Here is a 19,317-nt window from a genome sequence, read left to right as displayed (position 1 = left end):
AGATTAGGAATTTGATTGTGTAAATCCTAGTGTATCTAGCGATATCTTGGAATATTCTCTAGGGTTAGATATTATCCTATTGGAGTTGTAATTCTATTAGGGGTAAGGATTTAACCTTCCCAACTACTATAAATACACAATGGGGTGGAATAACACATACCTCATAATTAGACATCTCTCTTTCTCTCTACTGTTGCCACACCCCCTCTCTCTCTTCGTTCCTATTATAGTCAATAAATTAGGCCTACAACACGTTATCAGCACGCTCATGACATTGCGCTAAAAATAGTTTGTTCTTTAATCAGGGGAGTATTACATTTAAATCATTTTTTTATGATTAATTTATTATTTTATTAAATTGATCTACATGCTATTGATTCAATTTAATTTTTCTTTGTTGAACGTGATACAACGCATGGAAGATGCAATTCCAGCTTTTAGAGGAGGATCTTCTACAAATTCAAAGGCTTAGTTATTTTCTGCCAATCAAGTTTTTAAAAATAAATTAAGATATTTGAAATGACTATGAAACATGAAAACATTCCCCATAATGCATGAATCCCCTATATTGATATTTTCCTTTCGATATATATATATTGTATATGTTCATATATTTGTCAATATATATACGTTCATGCATTACGCATTTATAAAATCACTATGTGGAATTTTTTAGTCAAATAATCAAAAGAAATTGGAATCAATTAGGGTATTTAAAACCCTAGAAATTTTGGAAAAAACAAATTAGTTTTTTTTTTCTTTTGCAGCTGAGCCCAGCCTCGAACTGCTCCAAGCCTGAAGCTTGCGTTAGCGACAAGACAACATTTTTAGGCTTACTGCTCAAATTGGACCAGGCCTGCTGCTTGGGTCCCTGGTGCATAGGCTTCAAGCCCTCGATCCGTTCCAAAAGCCAGCAAACTTTGATGGGCTTCTCGCAACTCAATCTGCCTCTCCGAAGCTAGCTTAGTTGGGCTTCTGTGTTTTGACCCAAAAATTAAAGCCGGCGGCTGCTGGGCCTCGCTCCATCTCGGCCCATTTCCACTTGCAGCTATCTAGATTGCTGCACAGCCCGTGTCACCAAAAGCCCAATGGCCTGTAATTTTTTCTTTTATTTATTCGGCCCTCTTACTTGCAACTGGGCTATTTTTTTTCCCAAAGCCCACACTAGCTCATGTTGGTTAGACAACCAGCAGCATGGGCTGCTTCTTTTCACGGACGAAGTCCAATTGGGGCTGCCTCCTAATTGGCCTGCAAACGGTAGTGCTATGCTTCAACAAAGGCCTACCGAACAGACCTCTCTAGCTTCGGCTAGAGCTTACCGAATCCAAGCATGGGTCTATCTCTCTCAAAATCAAGGCCTGCCAAGGTGTGGTATCATGCCCGAAGCGTGATCCTTGGCAGCTAAGACCTAAAACTTCAAGAATAAGGGATATTGTTCCCAAACCTCAACCCTGCAAAATCTACTTCCATCTCGATGGAATTGATCGTTGGTTATGCACCTGTTTATGCCTCTACCAATGTTGTTGAGGAGTACCATTCTAGTAGTCAATATGTAAGACTAATTTTGCTCCAACAAACACCGTTGGAAAAGCAGAATTTTGACATGAATGGCCATGTTGGCCGAATCCACCTTAGTAACATTGGTTTACTTTGTGAACATTTTTCTATGTTCTTAGATTCACGTTTGGTGTTTGTTTTAGTTATGGATAATCTTATCGATATTGTCCTCGAATATGAGTTAATTGAATTATGTTTCTTGTATACAAGTGACCGAATTCAATTAAACACGTGATTAGGTATGAATATGGGAAAGTTAGTAGTCTGGATGAATGCGATACTACGCACACTAACTTTATACCTAAAATCACATCTCTGGCAACGACTTCAGGTTTATCCAATCTGATTAAGAGCATTGGCATGCTCCTCGTTTTATGAATAGTATTAAATTACCATTTAAAAGACCTTATATTCTCCCTGTTCTGAAAGAATGACGTTGAGTTTTAATGATATTCGAGATGACAATGATCATGAATGAAACCACTGATGGAAATTAGAGTAGAATATCTTTGCACCACCTCCAAAAATGAGCCTGAAGCTTTATTTTGGGCCAATGGGCTGCCTCCCAAGTGGGAACACGCCACATGTGGCCGCCCTAAAGCCTGGTGATTGAGCAGTTTACTTGCCTTGGCACAACCTTTTGGGACACTTAGGTCAAAAAATGATGCCACAACACATCTCCTTACCCGAAGTAAGCATCTTGTGCCTACAAGTACACTTCTCCAAGCATACTCGTTGGGAAGTTGATTTCTAAATCATCTCTAACAAAGATACGAAACGACCCTCTTTTCACAGTGGATTCAAGAGGATATATGTGGACTAATCCAACCAAAATGTGGACCATATAGATACTTATGGTTTTGGTTGATTAATCAACAAATTGATCACATGTTTGTCCACACATTGCTACTAAACCTCTTGACCAATTTTAAGGGTTCGCCACCCTACTTATCCCATCCGCATTTAGGCCCATTGCCACCCAACCATTTTTGACATTACAGTTTGTTACTGGGTATGAACCTGATGCTTCGTATTTACTCGTTTTGGGTGTGCATTCCATGTGCCAATTTGCGCCGTTGTAACCTACTAATATGTGTCCTCATGTAAGGATGTGAATCTTTGTCGATCATGATTCTCCTTCATACTAGCTCTTTAGAGCCTTTGTATGCGATCTCCTTACCGCTTATTTGCGGATTGTCACTTCAATGAGACAGTTTTTCCGCCGTTAGGGGGGAGATAAGAACATAAATGTTATTGTAGAACGACACGAATTTGTGTAGATGTTGCCCACTATGTCTCATCTCAATCCCCGTACCACACAAGTGTGATAAGCAAGTGTGATGAATTCTAGCTTTCAGAATGTTGCTCTAGATGCATTTCTCTGATCTAGCTAAAATGACAAGATCATATACCAACTGCAAATATGCCTACAATGATAGACATACTTAATGAACGTCGAGTCAACATCCCCGCCGCTCCTATTGGACGGTTTGGCTGCCCTTGTTGGATGGTCTAGTACACAAGCGGATAGCCAATCAATCTGTCTCGACTTGAAGCACGACATATCACTTGGTTCATAGGATTCACTTCCCTAGAAGAGGAAGGTCACGACACATAATAAATCCATACTCGATCGTTATCTCAAATCATTTCCATTTCATGAGATTAATCCGGATTACTCCCAAGACTTAAAGTTCTTGGTCCAGTATACTAGTTTGGATGAGATAATGGAATTGGAATGAGATTATCAACAATGATGTTTTCACTTATATGGTAGCTACCGACATAAAGCGATGATATCGAACCGTGTTCCGTTGATTAGTGACAACGTCGAACTGATTGGATAACCGAAATTACAGTCCAGATTAAATTCCTTACCAAAGTGCGTTTGGACCTATCGTTCTTACATTGCCCAAGGTACTGAGATGAATGAAATAGTGTGATATGATGCACACCTTACGGCGCAAGGTTTTTCTCAAATGCCCTGTGATTGACAGCAGCATTATGAAATGTGGTTAGTGTTTCTTCATGGGGATATTGCTATGAAGATTTACATGTAAGTTCTCGAAGAATTACATGGACTGGTTCAAATAGTTCCAAACCACGGAATATACTCTCAACTAATTTGAAGGCGTTCACATGCAGATTGAAGTAATCCGGCGGATGTGGTTTACATGTCTAAGTGATTGTTTGATCAGTCAGGGATATGAATTACACCTTTGGGTGTTAAACTATGAAGTCTTATTCCAAATTGCTAGAGTTACAATTTATGTTCATGACATGGATCTCACTAAGACTCTAGAAGAGCTTGAGAAAATTGCCTTGCACCTGAAGATAGAATTTGAGATGACGGATCTTGGGAAAACTTGTTTATACCTTGACCTGAAGTTCAAGCGTTGTTCTGAAGGTACTTTGGTCTACCAGTCAAGCTATACCCCAAAAGTGTTACCCTTGAGTATACCTATGATCTTCCATAAGCTATATGCAAATGAGACCTTTGAAGAGGTTATGGAATATGAAGTTCTATATCTGAGTTCAACTTTGCGCTTTGTTGTACCTAACTCATTGCATTAGATAGGACATCTTCTTCGTTGTTGATTTATTGGTAAGGATGCAGCATCGCGTCTACACGTAGCCGCTAAATTGGTATTAAAGATGTTTGTCCGCTACCTTGAAAGGTACTACGGATTTGGGCTAATCCTAACGCATCCCAAGCGGATCTGACCCTTTTGATCCTCGAAATGATGCTTTCATTGTTTGTTATGCTGGCGCTGGTTACTTATCAAACTCGCACAAGGCACATCCCCAAATGGTTATGTCTTTACCATTAGGGATATCGCAATATCTTGGAGGTCCACGATACGACCTTAGTTGCAAAATCTTCGAATCGTTCCAAGACTCACCTTACTTCACTACGCCACACTTGAGACACGATTAAGAGCTCTTGTTGAGCATATTCGAAATACTTGTTGTTTTCATCCATCGTTAAGTCCCAACGACGATCCATGAAGACTATGCCACATGTATCAACCCGACCAAGACATAATACATCAACGAAGGCAACACCAAGACATATTGTGTCTACACTCACATTAGAAAAGCATCAAGAGATTGAAATCATGGAAGCCAATCCCAGATAACCTTGTCGACCTCTACACGACGTCACTGCCGAAGTCAACCTTCCAGAAGCTTGTCCGAGGAATTGGTATGCCTAACTATTCATATGCAATGCTTATAGTTCTCATTTGGAAGTTCTATCAAACTCAGGGGGGAGTATCTAGAAGTACACTCGTTTGATCTTAATCTACTCTTTATCCCTACGATTAGGAGCATTTTTTCGCATTGGGTTTTTGCTACCTAACTAGGTTTTGACGAGTCACCCATCTTGGGCTAATCAAAACCTTGTGAGCTCTTCTACTTGCGTCCAGAAGACGTTTAGTTTTGACTCAATTCAACTTCTCACTTTTCTCTTTAGTCTATGGGTTTTAATCCCACCTTGGGTTTCACCATAGCGAGGTTTTGTGAGTTTTACCTTTTATGCATTCTTCCGTTGATTTGAAACTCGTATTCGCTCATTGTGCCGACGATTTCATCAACTGTACTTACTTCATCACTGAAGACCTGATGCGCCATTTGTTTGAGTATTTACACACTCAAGGGAAAGTGGTTGCAATCCTATTATATTAAGAATGTGATTTTCTAAATCTTAGTATATCTAGGGATATCTTAGAATATTCTCTAGAGTTAGATATTAAGGAAAACTAATGAAAAGAGCTTGAAAACTTTGAGTTTTAATGATAATGACAAAATAAAAGGAAAAGTGAATAGTACTAGGATTGACTTTTTAGTGTTAAAATGTGATTTTTCGTTAAAGTGAACAGTACCGGGAGTTTTTCGTTAAAGTTCTCTAGATATTATCCTATTAGAGTTGTAATCTTATTAGGGTGAAAATTTAACCTTCTCTATTACTATAAATAAAGGCATAATGAGGTGGAATAACACATCCCTCATAATCCTTTTCTCGGCTGTTGCCGCACCCCCTCTCTGTTCTTATTATAGTTCGGTAAATTATACCTACAACAAAAAATGATATATACACTGATTATTGGATTCAGATCATAAGACCGATTAACGAATTGAAATTTGCAAAGCCATATCTTGTTACATCGGATTCAGGTCGAAATCAAATTCGATTATCAGATTCAGATCATAAACTGATCAACGAATTCAAATTGCAAAGCCATATCCTATAACATCGGATTCAGGTCAAAATCAATTCATCGACCAACAGAAAAGAGAATCAAGTACCACGCTATAAACTACAATAACAAAACACCTGCACAATTGAACCCGTGAAAAAGAAGAAATGTACACCAGGAGAAAATGGCGATGAGCAAATTCCGATTTCATGGCATTTCAAGTGTTTAATGTTCTCAACCGTGACGAATACTGTCTGAAATTTCTCACCATATACACTACCCTTTTCCTTATTGTTAAAAAGAAAAAGAACGGAAAAAAAAGAATGGTGTGCTTCCACCATCCGCTGTACACGCGAACCGCCTAAGTATACATTTTTCACAACCCATATCATCATCTCATTGATATTTGACAGCTCTGGCCACAGGTCGAAAAGGGAAGAAAAAGAAGAAGAGAGAGATAGTAAGCACAAAAACAGAAGCGAAAAGGTCCAAATGATTAGAAATACCCAACCATCTTAAATCCCGAGCCGTTGTCTTAACTCTTGTTACTGGTGCCGAGGCTCTCATAGAACAAGATGTATCCATGATCTGTATTACTCGAATACTCCTGTGCCGACCCAAAGAAAGTTTGCACAGCAGACTCATCAATCATCTCCACATTTTCGTCATCAAAAAATAGCCAGTGGTTATGGCTTTTCACAAGGCTAACATAGTGTCCATGGTTTGGCCCACTACCAACATGGACAACCACCGCAAATAGAGAGTACTCAGATTCTACATCCTCAACTGTGTTACTCAGCTTCAGCTCTAGCGGGAATACAACCCGGTAAGATAGCTTCTTGTAACGGCCTAGCTGCTCGATGTACTTAAACCGTTTAAGATGGATGACAAGGATGTGAGGTGGCTTTTTTATCTTCATCCTCTTCTGCGCTTCTTGCAAGCTGCATATCATGAAAAGCATAACTTGTCCGCTATCAGGCTGGCCAAGGGAATCCTTCCCATATAAATAATGAAAGTAACAGTTTTCCCCCCAATTTTATCATACATGCACGCATGGCAACCGACCCCTATAATTTTAGGAATTACCAATTGCTTAGTTTTGTTCTTTTGAGAATGAACAATTAACCTCAAATTTTCGTAGTGAGTGATATTGATTTCCAAAACTCTCGAAATTACAGAACATTATCTGGAGTATATGCTTAGAGCTTCATGTAAACCAGCATAACCACAATGGTACTATGGTAATAACCCATCCCCAGTTTATCAATGAAAACCAATGTATTAAAAGCGTGAGGTGTGGGTGAGGCATCCGAGGGATAACCCGGCCTAGACGTGAGGCGAAGCCTCATGGGACCTAAATTTTTTAATATATACACTGAGCGTACACATATATATTATATTAATAAAAAAGGAAGTGTTATTGGCATTCCAAAAATCTCATTCTACACTCCTCACAAGTGTATTTTTCTTTCCAAATATAGAAAGTTTAGAGTGTAAAATGAGATTTTTGGAGTGTCAATAACAATTCCCAAAAAAGCACAATGAGCACACATATAACAATGCATGTAGACAGCACACACATCCATTATATAAAAACGATAAAAATCTGAAAAAAAAAGGCAGAGACAATAGTGCAAGGAAGAGGTATGAGGCAGTTAAAATCCTACCCAAAATTTGGGTTTGGGAGTTAGACAAAAAAAAAAAAACCTAAGGCGCGGCTAGGCAGCTCCGGCAACGCCTTCTGCCCAATCCCTCAAAACAGAGGCGGCAACCCTCATGCCCAGCCTCAGAGGACGCCTAGGCGCACCCTAAGGCGAGCCTTTTAAAACATTGATGAAAACAGAAAAGTGCGAATCATATATTAACAAAAGAAAGAATATGAAGAAAATTTGAGAGAAGAAGATCCACCTGCAGCACTTGTCGCAAAAAAATTTGTCCTCGGCATTTAACGTCTCTGTGGAACTGAAGTTTTTCAAACAGCTCGTTATTGAACTGTTCTGTTCAATATCCAGGCTCAGGTCAAAATATGTTTCATCTCTTGCAGTCACTGTCTCACACCGTAAGCACCTTGTTTCATTGGTGAGTATACCCTGACTCGAATAGCCATGGAATATTATGAGATTCTTAGCAGCAGAATCATGGAGTAATATTTCGGTTATTGTGTGACAATGTAATGCAAAGGTAATGAGTTACTAAGCAGATAAACATCGGCCATAGCATTAAGCATTACCATAGATACCATTGTGCTTATATAAATTTACCAGGAGGAACATCACATTTATAAATTTGTGGAATAGATGAGGCATTTGCAAACTGGTAAAGGTAAAGGTAAAGGTAAAGATGGGGTTCTTGATTGTTTTGATAAGACAAAGGAGCAGTAAAGATAAAGTGTGCAAAATGGTAACACGGTTAATTCAAGGAAAAATTAGGTTTCGGTCCTTAGTTACCAATGCTCTATGATTGAAGCCTTATTAGTTTTCAGTTTATTTATCAAAATCCCTGGATTTTGTACACATAAGTATTTTCATGTCAGCTATTTTATTTATAACTTGAAAATTGTAATTTCAAATTCAAATAAATAACTAATTTATTTTCAAATTTCTTTGTTGAAAAACAATTGGTATTCAAAGCTGGGTATTCATCTCTCTCCTTTGCCCTCTCTCAAAGTTCTTCATGCACTACTCATTTGGAAAATAACCAATTGTATATATACAAAACACACAGATTCAGAGTACTATGTAATGGGTACAATATTTTTTTCATTTGTAGGTTATGTATCCATAAGCCTATATTAATTGATTATATGTTGAGGTAGTTTTTTGTACTTAACTCTATATTAATTGATTATATGTACCCATGATTATTGGAATTGTACCCATATTATATATGTATGAAATCTATGGATGAATACATTCTTTTAAAATGCAACTATACATTGTTTCTAACATTTTTGGCTCTTGGGAAGCTTTTACATGCCACAAAATGTGGGACTTTAAATCCCCTTAAATTGTGGAATTAAATTGCTTTAAATTGCTTTGTTAGATTTTTTTTCAAAACAAATTTTGCTAGATTAAATTGCTTTAAATGATATCAAAAACAGTTTTGAAATGAAAAAAGACAAATGGAATGGTGTACTAAGAGTTGAGGACTTGAATCAAAAAATTAGAACACATAAGGTTTTAGTCTAAAGTTTGAGTTGACTACAGAAGAGGTGAGTTGACTAAGGACCGCTTCCAAAGTGTCCCTTAATTCATCGATTACAGATGACGCAGAATCTCGGCAAAATGTCTTATATAAAAATGAGCAAGCAATTCAACAAAGTATAAATACATGCATGCAAATGAAAGGAACGTGGTGATCTTATCACATAAACTTAAAAATTAAACACAAGGAAACTGGTATATTTATATGACTTTTAAGAGCTAGATCACCTGAAAATTTTTGTGCACCCAGGTAACTAAGGGATCTTTATGAGTACCATTGGCCTGAACATTCTTTGGACCATTTCCCATTTTTTCAGGAGGTGAAGAAGTTTCTTGATCACTTTTTGCAGCTTGGGCTTCTTTCTCCAGTATGTCCACAAGTTCATTTAACAAAAAGTTTAAGAATTCATGAGCATCCTACAAAACCAGAATGAAAAAGAGAGAACATTTACATGTATGTAACATCATATTTGTGTAATAATTAAATAAGAACTGAATATTTTAGTAACAAGTCAGGAAATATGTAAGTAACATTCTCTTCAACTATTCAACGAAAGATTTTGAGACCATTGTAACAACGACCAGGAGGAACATCACATATATAAATTTGCTTAATAGAAAAGGCATTTACAACTACATTCACAAACCTTGCATATTATAAAGAAACTTTTGTAAAAACCCCAGATGCAAAATTTGGCCATCCATGTCAACAACATTAAAAAAAAGGTTGTGAGCAAACTCCGACAATTATAAGACTTCAAAACTGCAAGTTTTCAACTATTTTCTGATTGTCGCAAAAGTTTAGCCTTTACAAAGAGTTCCAGCTTTACTGTACACAACAATTTACAATCGCTTCATTTAATTTTCATCACAATTCAATTGTACACAACCACTTCGACACTCACAAGGATAAGAAGGCTAAACTACATACATTTAACTTCCAAAGGGCAGCCACCACCGTGGATATACTATTAGGGCCTATCTCACAAGGCTTGTGCTCAATCTTTCAATGGATAATAATGCTATTTTTTCTAATCAATATCCTTATCAATACTATTTTACAATTATTAAATATAAAAAATTATCAATGTTTCAGATATAAATTTCTAGGAAGTTGCATGCCACAGGAGAAGAACACATTTCGTTGTTAGGAGGAAAGACATACCTGGTGCATATAGCTACGGAAAAGCTCATTTTGTTTCTTCAATCTTTGTACGAAACGCTTTGGAGCAATGACACCCGTTTTCTTCTTTTGTGAACTTATCTACAACAAATGAATAACCAATTGTTGATCCCAGCACCATGACTAAAACAATGGGCAAGGAAATATGTTCCAGGCATGAACACCAAATAGAAACTAGCAATACATCTTTGGAGACTTCGTTGCACAATATTCAAGAGCCATATATACTAGGCTGGCTTCAATCTTCATTCGTGTACATGAGATAAAAGGATTTGATAATGACACACGGGAAAGAAAAATCTGTTATTCCCATGATACACCTTCATGTATTTGGCAAACGATAAATCTTTCCAGTAACAAAAACATGGCAGAACAGCAGAGTAGGGACGGCCATACAGTTACAGTAACATCCCAAAAAAGGAAAGGAGGTAACAAAAAAATAAAAATAAAGTTCAAAAAGAAATGGAGAGCAGCCCTGGTATGGCAAATCCCACCTTTGCTAATTAGATAAAGGTACAAATACCATATGTATCTAGTATAGTTGTTACCTGTGTAAACAAATCCGCCAAGCATGTCAACAGATTTTCTTCTGCATCCCCAGCACTTTTGTTGCTGGAATAATATTCTAGCAACTGCTCACGAAATGGAACACAAAAATAAAGTGCCTGCGTTAAAAAAAAAAATGAAAAAAAGAAAAAAGGATAAGCGGGTGATGATTACTTGAGAAAAAATGGTTTCCAACAATCTAAATAGGATATAAAGCATTGATTTATACTTTAAATAATGTTTCATAGAATCCAACTGTAAAATAGGCATATTTAGTTGGAATATCACGAGCACGCAGTTGCATTTTTATCGGCTATCCTCTAGGTCAAAAGGGTTATAGGGTGCATTTTTGTCGGCTATCCTCTATGAAAATAGCTCTGCTTTTCAAAATCAAACACCGCATCACCAATCAAATGAGGCAGTCCTTCCCACACCACAACTCACAGAGTCTGATCCGCCTCACAACAACATCACTAACCAAACCATCACCACGGCTGCACCACCTACGCCCCCACCAACGACTGCACCACCAGACCTTCCACCAGAAGCCCCAGAACTCGACCAAACTGCCACCTCACAAGACACGCAATCACCACCACATTCATCACCAGAATGTCCCTCACCACTTAAACAACCAGAATCTCCCTCGCCACTTCAACAACCACCAGAACCCTCACTTTGAAAATCCGGTCGCATACCCAACCAAACGTCAGACTTCAAGATTTCCATCTCTACCACGTGTCCAACATCACTCCCAGTACATCATCTTCCTCAAAAGGTACGCAGTTTCCCTTATAAAATATTCAGTTTCAAGACAAAGAATCCCAATAGCAGTAAATTGGAAATATATGAGTGTCTAAAAGGCATTTCACCCAGTGCTCATCCATTCAGACAAACAAAATAGAAGCTGGTCATTGCACGATGCACTAGCATTTCAACAAGTTCACCCGGAACCCAGAAATAAAATTTTCAGCACCACCGGAAAACTGAATAGAAAAACAGAAAATGCTCGCATTGTGAAATCGATGATAACATTGGGAAGCAGACGGTTAAGGTTACTAAAGAATGCTACAACAATCTCAACCCCAAACCAAGCACTTGCTAAACTAGCTTACAAGTCAAAGCTACACGACCATAAACCGCCACAAAACGACACCTAATTGGGCAACTCTCCAAGCTGAACTACAATATCCAATCCGATTTACTTAACTTGCGCCATTACTCGATTTCGAAACAACCACAGCTCAAAATTTGCGTATGCTTCACGTAATTCTCGTTCTACCACAAATATTACACAACTTCGATAAAATCAAAACCCTAATTTAAAAATTTTACTAATAAAACGATTGAATTTGAAGGATGCGGAAGAGAAACCTGCAAAACGCTATTACAATAGCAAGTATTGCCGAAATTCTCGAGTCCGAAATATCGCTCGCCTTCCGGAAACTGGTCGCCGAGAGCTTTCTCGAGTTTGGAGCCCGCAGCACCCATCACACCGAGTCAATACACAATCTAAATTATATCGCCGACGACTCAGATCCTCTCTCTCCGATTCAAGTCAACGATTCGCATGCCATTGACAACTGAGTTGCTCACCGCGTCGCTCTGTGTGTGTATGTGTTGAATTCTTAGGGTTTTGTTCGGAAGTGGAGCATGAACAAAATGAAGGTTGAGTTGTGAGAGAGAGAGAGGAGGGGGGGGGGGGGGGGGGCGGAACGAAGGAAATGAGAAATTTACTGAAATTAATAAAACAACACATATTGTCAAAATTAAATAAATAAATCAACACATAAATTGAGTATCTGTTGTGAATAATACGTGGATGGTCCAGATCAATAATTTGTTACTATTGATTCACATTATTTTCACTATTTATTTGTACAAAATTTGTAAAGTGAATAGTGTTCTTTACTTATAAAATGAATGAAGAAGAGGTTCATGGAAGAGTTTTGTGAAAAAAGAAAGAGGAAGAGAGAAAAGAGAAGAAGAGGAGAGGGGATAATAGAGAGAGTTATTTTGTATTTTTATTATTCTAAATTATAATGAAAGCATCACCGCTGCCCCAAGGACGTACTCCAATCACACTGACTATAGAGGAACCTCGTAAATTTTGTGTCTTGTTTTATTTATTCCACTACACACACCATCGATTTTACAACACGTTATCAGCACGAGAAGCTCTCATGTTAGTGGAAAGCATAACGCCATAAATTCGGACAAACAAAGGTATGTCCATTTTCCATCTCTCCCACCGCACTAGAAGCGCCCTACCGAATTTCGGTGAGAATTGAAGTTTACAACGACCTGTAGTCGTCACGAGATTAAAAAAAAACTCGTACCTGACAACTGGTTTCCAGAGATCCAGAAGAATCTCATCAGACTTGGAAACCCAGATCGCGTCGTTTTCGACAGATCTCGAGAACTCCCATGAATACTCAATTGTCTGAGATGGTGATGGCAAGAATGAATCCACACATACCTCCCTCTCTTGTACCTCCATCAACCTTGATGTCATCTATGTTCCTGTATGGAGGTTCTTGTTTTGCGATGCCATATTCTCTAGGCCATGCAAGAAAATTGAAAAAAAAAAAAAAAACAAAACAAAACACGGGGATGGGAAATGGTATTCCTTATCTAGCCTCTCCCATGGAAAAAGTAATAATCTATGGGTTTTTGCAGAAAGAAAAAGAGGCAAAAACAATGGAATGATGCATCAACACATTTTGAAAAAGCATAAGACAAAATAATAAAATAAAAGAAAAAATGATGGTGCATCAGGCACCATGTGGAAACCAAGGAAGAAAAGAAATAAGTAAATAAAAAAGCAAAAGTTTTTGGAATGATAGCATGTGAATGAAATAAGAAGAAATAATAAAACAAAAAGGGGATAGAAAGGTTGTTGTGAGGGCAGCAAATTTCGAACACATCCGTAAGTGGAATTGTCAAACTCCACCAACCACAACATTACAAGCCCTTTACTGCAATTTATTTATGTGAATTGTGTTGGTTTAAAATCCTTTCACAAGTTCTATTTACTTTAAAGCAATTTATTTATCATGGACGGTTTTACCGCCTACTGCTTTAAGTTTTGATTTATGTGAATGGTGCTGAATTAAAACCCTTGTTACAAGCTTTATTTACTTAAATGCAATTTATTTATTATGGCTAGAATTACCACCTATTGCTTCATTTTATTTATTGTACTTATCTTTTGATACGATGAGTATATACTGGACCCGAAGTTCCATCATGCGAAAAGATCAGGCATGAAGTCCCTAGATCCTCAAAATTAGGACATGAAGTTCCTTGAAGAGTACTGAAAGTTTGAAGTACCACAGTACCTCAACTTAATTGTAATAAAGGTCATAAGAGTCTCAGTCTACAGACTATTAAACAAGGACCAGAAGTTCCTCATGTTCATACTCAAAATGGTATAGCAGAAGCCTTTATTAAGCGTATGAAATTGATTACACGCGCTCTACTTATGAAAACGAAATTGCCAGTTTTTACATGGGTACATGCCATTTTACATGATGCATTATTAGCTTGATTGAGATATGTTGTCAACCACTAATACTTCTCAGTACAACTTGTGTTTGGGAACCAGCCAAACATTATACATTTACAAGTTTTTAGTTGTGTTATCTATGTGTCTATTGCACTGCCACAATGTACTGAAATAAAGCATCATCGCATATTAGGTATTGATGTTGAACACCATCTATCATTCAATATTTAGAACCCTTGACTGGGGATATGTTTACCACGTGGTTTGTGGACTGTCATTTTGATAAGACAATTTTCCCGCCATTAGGGGGAGAAAATAACTTCGTTTCAGAAGAACGATGAAAAAATATCATTCCAGAAGAATGATGAGAAAAGACCATTCCAGAAAAACGAAGAGAATTTGTCTATTTTGATTCATAAAGCAATCAATATAAAAACGAAGTGAGTAATTGAATGATGCAACGATATGCAAATCAAATGCCAAATGCATTTAATGATGCAACGAAAGTGATAAATCACATATACTTGCTACAAATGTGCATACAAGAATTGATGTCCTTGTTGGACAAAATAATATGGCAACAAATGATTTATTTGTTGCACGCCTAAAGCGTGGCAGACCCTCAGATTCAAAAGGTTCAGTCCTTTGAAAGAAGAAGAATACGATACTACTGAACTATTGCATTCCCGAAGCATAATTGTTGCATGCTAGAAGTATGACAGTCACCGCATGGATACACGTCCCAGAAAGGACAATCCGCGGACATGGGAATTTTGATGTCTTATGCATGAAGCATGATAGACATATAGGTTCCAATTACTTAACTCCCGAAATGGAGATTAAAATCCAAACTCTATAACGCTCTAAAGGAGGTTATGATCTATATTCCCTAAACTATGACTATCCTGGAAGAGATAGTGTATCGCCCTTGAAGAATCAATGGATATCCAAAGAAATGAAAAGGCTTTATGCATGCACATGCACATGAGAATATGGGATCACAAATTGATGATAACCGATGGTAATTTTGGTTTTTATAAGTAGCTACTAAATTCATCAATGAGCTATATTGATATTGAGTCACGTTCTTTTGTTCGTCGACGAAAGGAAATATTATTTGCCAAAAATGGAGAAAGGCAATTCCATTACAATTTTGTAAGAACGTGGAAAAATAGACCTATATACTTGAATACAATACAAACAGCCAAAGGATGTTGAACCAAGAAGGTTACATATGAGCATTTGTAATACAGTGAAATACACTCACATGATATGATGCAAGGTTATAAATGAGTTCATATGAATGGAGAACTATATACGAAGGGTTGTGAATCGCCCACATCATATTTTCATAAGTAAATCCCTCAAATATACATGGAAGCAAATTACTCTGTATAAATTCCAAAGGAAAATATGTCATGAAGTGTAGAAAATCCCTGAAGGATTCAAATTGCTTGAAGTAAGCCCCGGAAGGGTAAACATAAAATATGTACTCAATAGCAATGAATGGTATAAATTGCCTTAGTGAGTACTTTCATTATAATATTGTTGCAACATACTAAAATCTCTTGCAAGAGTTAATGATATTAAATTGGGACTCCTGAAGAGTCAAGAAAGATCATAAAGTGTTGAGAGAAATATTGTCTCGAACTGCAGATTGAACAATATGCCAACACGAATCTTATCCATGATGTTTATGATATTAAAGAATCATATGGATTGAAGATTATGAGTTGAATACTCAAATGATTTAGACACTAAGAATGATGATTTATCTTCGTGAGGGTAAAGATAAATTGATATTTAGTCCAGAAGTACCACATATTAGTGAAGTATATGTTTATTGTATTTGGCACAATATATTGAATGAAATAAAACTTATCTATTAATATCTCTGAGAAATTACAGATATGTGCATACACATGAGTTAAAACAAACAAACAGGATGAAGCCTTCACAAATGTTGCTCATGTGAGGCCTCAGTACTCGATAATACACCAGAAGGAGAAGGCACTGGAGATTGATCATGTGGCACCCCAGTAGTTGGCAAAACACCAGAAGGGGAAGGCATCAGTTGCCTTCGGAATCTAGTAACAAACCTCTGGTGATCACTTTGAATCTGACTTTTGGATTCCTGTAGTTGGTCGAGATCTCTTTTCATGCTCGTCGAGTAATTATTGGCAAGCACATTTAACACTCTATTCTCGTGCTTGAGCCCTCTGATCTCTTGTTTAAGACTTGCCACCTCAGCCATCAATGATTCAACTTGGTGAGTTTGAGCAAGTAGGCGTTGGCCCATATTGGATACAGAACCCGTACATTGAACATTGAAAGCCAAGGAGTCTTGAACGACCGACTCATCAAACCGTTTTGAAAGGATTCTATTATCATTTGGAGTGAGAAGATTCCTATCTACCATAGTAGCGATTATGTTATTCTTCATCACAGAGTCTCTAACCGTAAGAGGACCATTAGAAGATAAGAAGGACGGGAGCCATAAATTATCCTGACGCTGCTCGTCTGTATTACTCCTAAGACTCAAATATAAGCAAATGTTAGATGGGCAAGCCATTTTTCGGAAATGATGAAAGAAAAACGAGGTCAAATAAAATCTCAGAAGTGCAAGAAGGGGAAAATTTCTACAGGCAGCAACTTTCTGAGCATACTCTTGAACACAATTGATGTCTCTATAAAAGAAGAAGCAACATAGCCACTCGTTCAAAGATCGAAGAGGCATCGCTCTCCGAATTTCAAAAGCCAAATTTTCCTGAATAAAGTTTGTTGGCATTTTTCAGATGCAATCTCAGCTTTTTCGGATATCACATGCAATTTTGTCAAAGATCTCTGACAAAGTTAAAAACGTGTAAATCTTACTGTTCTAATTACACTACAGTTGCTGACAAGAGTAAAGGCACATCACCACTACTTGCTATTGAAAAATCTCTATATATGTCGACCTTCATTCTCCATAACAAGGTAAACTTGCAAGAATACCTAACTCTTCCTCATCTTCGAGAATGCATCTTCAACAAAGCATCTCGTTAACCCAGTTTTCTTCCTCTCCGAGAATACCTCTTCAAAACCAGTCACACCAGAGCAAGATTATCTCATATCATCAAGGACGAGAGCAAGAATATCTCATATCATGCAATCTCCATGTCTTTTCCTTTGTCCTTGTTCTTATGTGCAAAGACAAGGATAAAGAAAGCAATATGTCGGAACCTCTACTCAAACATACGGTAAGGAACCGACTGCCTGGAACCTTTCCTAATTGCTTACCTAGAATTACTCTCGAGTACTCATCTTTAACTGCTGATGGAGCTGGGTCTCAAGTCATCAACACCGCAGAATAATTAGCCCATTGTTGACTTTTTACACTGAAGTTGCCACGCATGGATGAGTCACCAAGAAGTGAAGGACCAATCAAATGCAAGGTTTGCATTCCACTCCTGCATCAAAAGACAAATACTACAAGAGAAGATGCCAAACCTGCATAGGGAAAATACCACTTTTGCAAAGGGAACAAGTAAGGCAAGTGAAAATGATACATTGAAGCATGTGGAGACAAGTGCAACAAACACGTGCTGATTCATCCCCGACAAAGCCGAAGATCACTTGCCATGTGAAACTCCTCATGGTCTAATTTCATTCAAGATCAAGCCTCAAAGGTCCTTGAAGAAATCACAAGTCTAATTCAAGATCAAGTGTCCATTACCCTTGAATAAAATTCAGCTCTAGATAAAAGAAGTAAATTCAGACATTTGGAGGAAATCAGGAGACCCTCCAGCACAGTTCAAGAACAAGTCTGTGGAAACTTAACAACAAGTAAAGCACCTCTTTCGGCAACTCTTCTCGCTAAGAGACTGAGGCAGAATGATCAGTGATCAGCCTAAATGATTTGAAATCAAGGGGAGATACTCATCAGGGGGAGCATCCAAAACAGATCAAGATTTTAACGAGTTAATTGAAGACTTGTGGTCATCCAAGGGGGAATGTTGTGAATAATATGTGGATGGCCCACAAGAATAATTTGTTACTATTGATTCACATTATTTTCACTATTCATTTGTGGAAAATTTGTAAAGTAAATAGTGTTCTTTGCTTATAAAATGAATGAAGAAGAGGTTCACGGAAGAGTTGTGTGAAAAAAAGAAAGAGGAAGAGAGAAAAGAGAAGAAGAGGAAGAGAGAAAAGAGAGGAAGAGGAGAGGGGATAATAGAGAGAGTTATTTTGTACTTTTATTATTCTAAATTATAATGAAAGCACCACCGCTGCCCCGAGGACGTACTCCAGTCACACTGACTATAGAGGAACCTTGTAAATTTTGTGTCTTGTTTTATTTATTCCACTACACACACCATCGATTTTACAACAGGATCTAAATTGAATTGATTTTATTTTTTATTAATTAAATTGAATTTATTTTATTTCATTATTCAAGAAAAAAGTGATGTAAAAAGACTTGATTACCACTCAACTAAAAGATAAATGATTGGTTCCAAAACTGTTTTCCCCAAAACCGTTTTCATTTGTTATAAAGTACTTTTCAAATAATTTTTCAATGATTGATTCCAAACTACTAAGAGCATCTTAAATTGTATGCGCAAACAAAATGACAAAATGGTACCATAATAGCTGACGTGGTATGTTGCCTATTTCATTGTCTCGTATTTATCACTCAAATAGACTAGGCAAAATTATACTTTAAGGGGGTGCTTGTTTGCCCGTCTTAGCTTTCATTGGACTAGACTAGATTAAATATTAGTCTAGTCCAGTGTTTATTTCCTTGAGGGACTAGTGTTAATGAGATTAATCAGGACTCACTTTCACTAGAGACATCGCTAATCGGTTTTCACGAGTCCCCCCAAAAACCACGGGATTAGCTAAGAACTTCGCTTCATTCTACTTGATTCACCTCCTCAACCTTGATTGCGATGGCACATCGCATCGTCTTGCTCGATTCACCTCCTCAACCTTGATTTCAACAGCAAAGGCATTAGGCACGACGTCATTTCCGATGCCGAACTCATCAACTACTTCATCTCCAACCATTACCTCATCGTCTGCGTTGTCTAGGGTCGGCCAGATCTGGGTCCTGGGAAGCCCAAAAAGGCTATGACA

General features: G+C 37.6%; 1 protein-coding gene across 1 annotated transcript; it reads right to left on the bottom strand.

Annotated features, from left to right (window-relative positions):
* Nucleotides 1-5,941: 5,941 nt before the first annotated feature.
* LOC137720296 (ubiquitin carboxyl-terminal hydrolase 4-like) lies at nt 5,942-12,373 on the bottom strand. Its single transcript, XM_068459346.1, has 6 exons — nt 12,063-12,373; nt 10,691-10,807; nt 10,125-10,223; nt 9,188-9,376; nt 7,665-7,846; nt 5,942-6,697 (listed from the first exon to the last, which is right to left on the bottom strand). The coding sequence occupies exons 1-6, from the start codon at nt 12,177-12,179 to the stop codon at nt 6,292-6,294; spliced, it is 1,110 nt and encodes a 369-aa protein (XP_068315447.1). The 5' UTR covers nt 12,180-12,373; the 3' UTR covers nt 5,942-6,291.
* Nucleotides 12,374-19,317: the final 6,944 nt, after the last annotated feature.

The sequence above is a fragment of the Pyrus communis genome, chromosome 16 (assembly GCF_963583255.1).
Source record: "Pyrus communis chromosome 16, drPyrComm1.1, whole genome shotgun sequence".
NCBI classification, from domain to species: domain Eukaryota; kingdom Viridiplantae; phylum Streptophyta; class Magnoliopsida; order Rosales; family Rosaceae; genus Pyrus; species Pyrus communis.
This window is presented reverse-complemented; position numbering and strand designations above follow the sequence as displayed.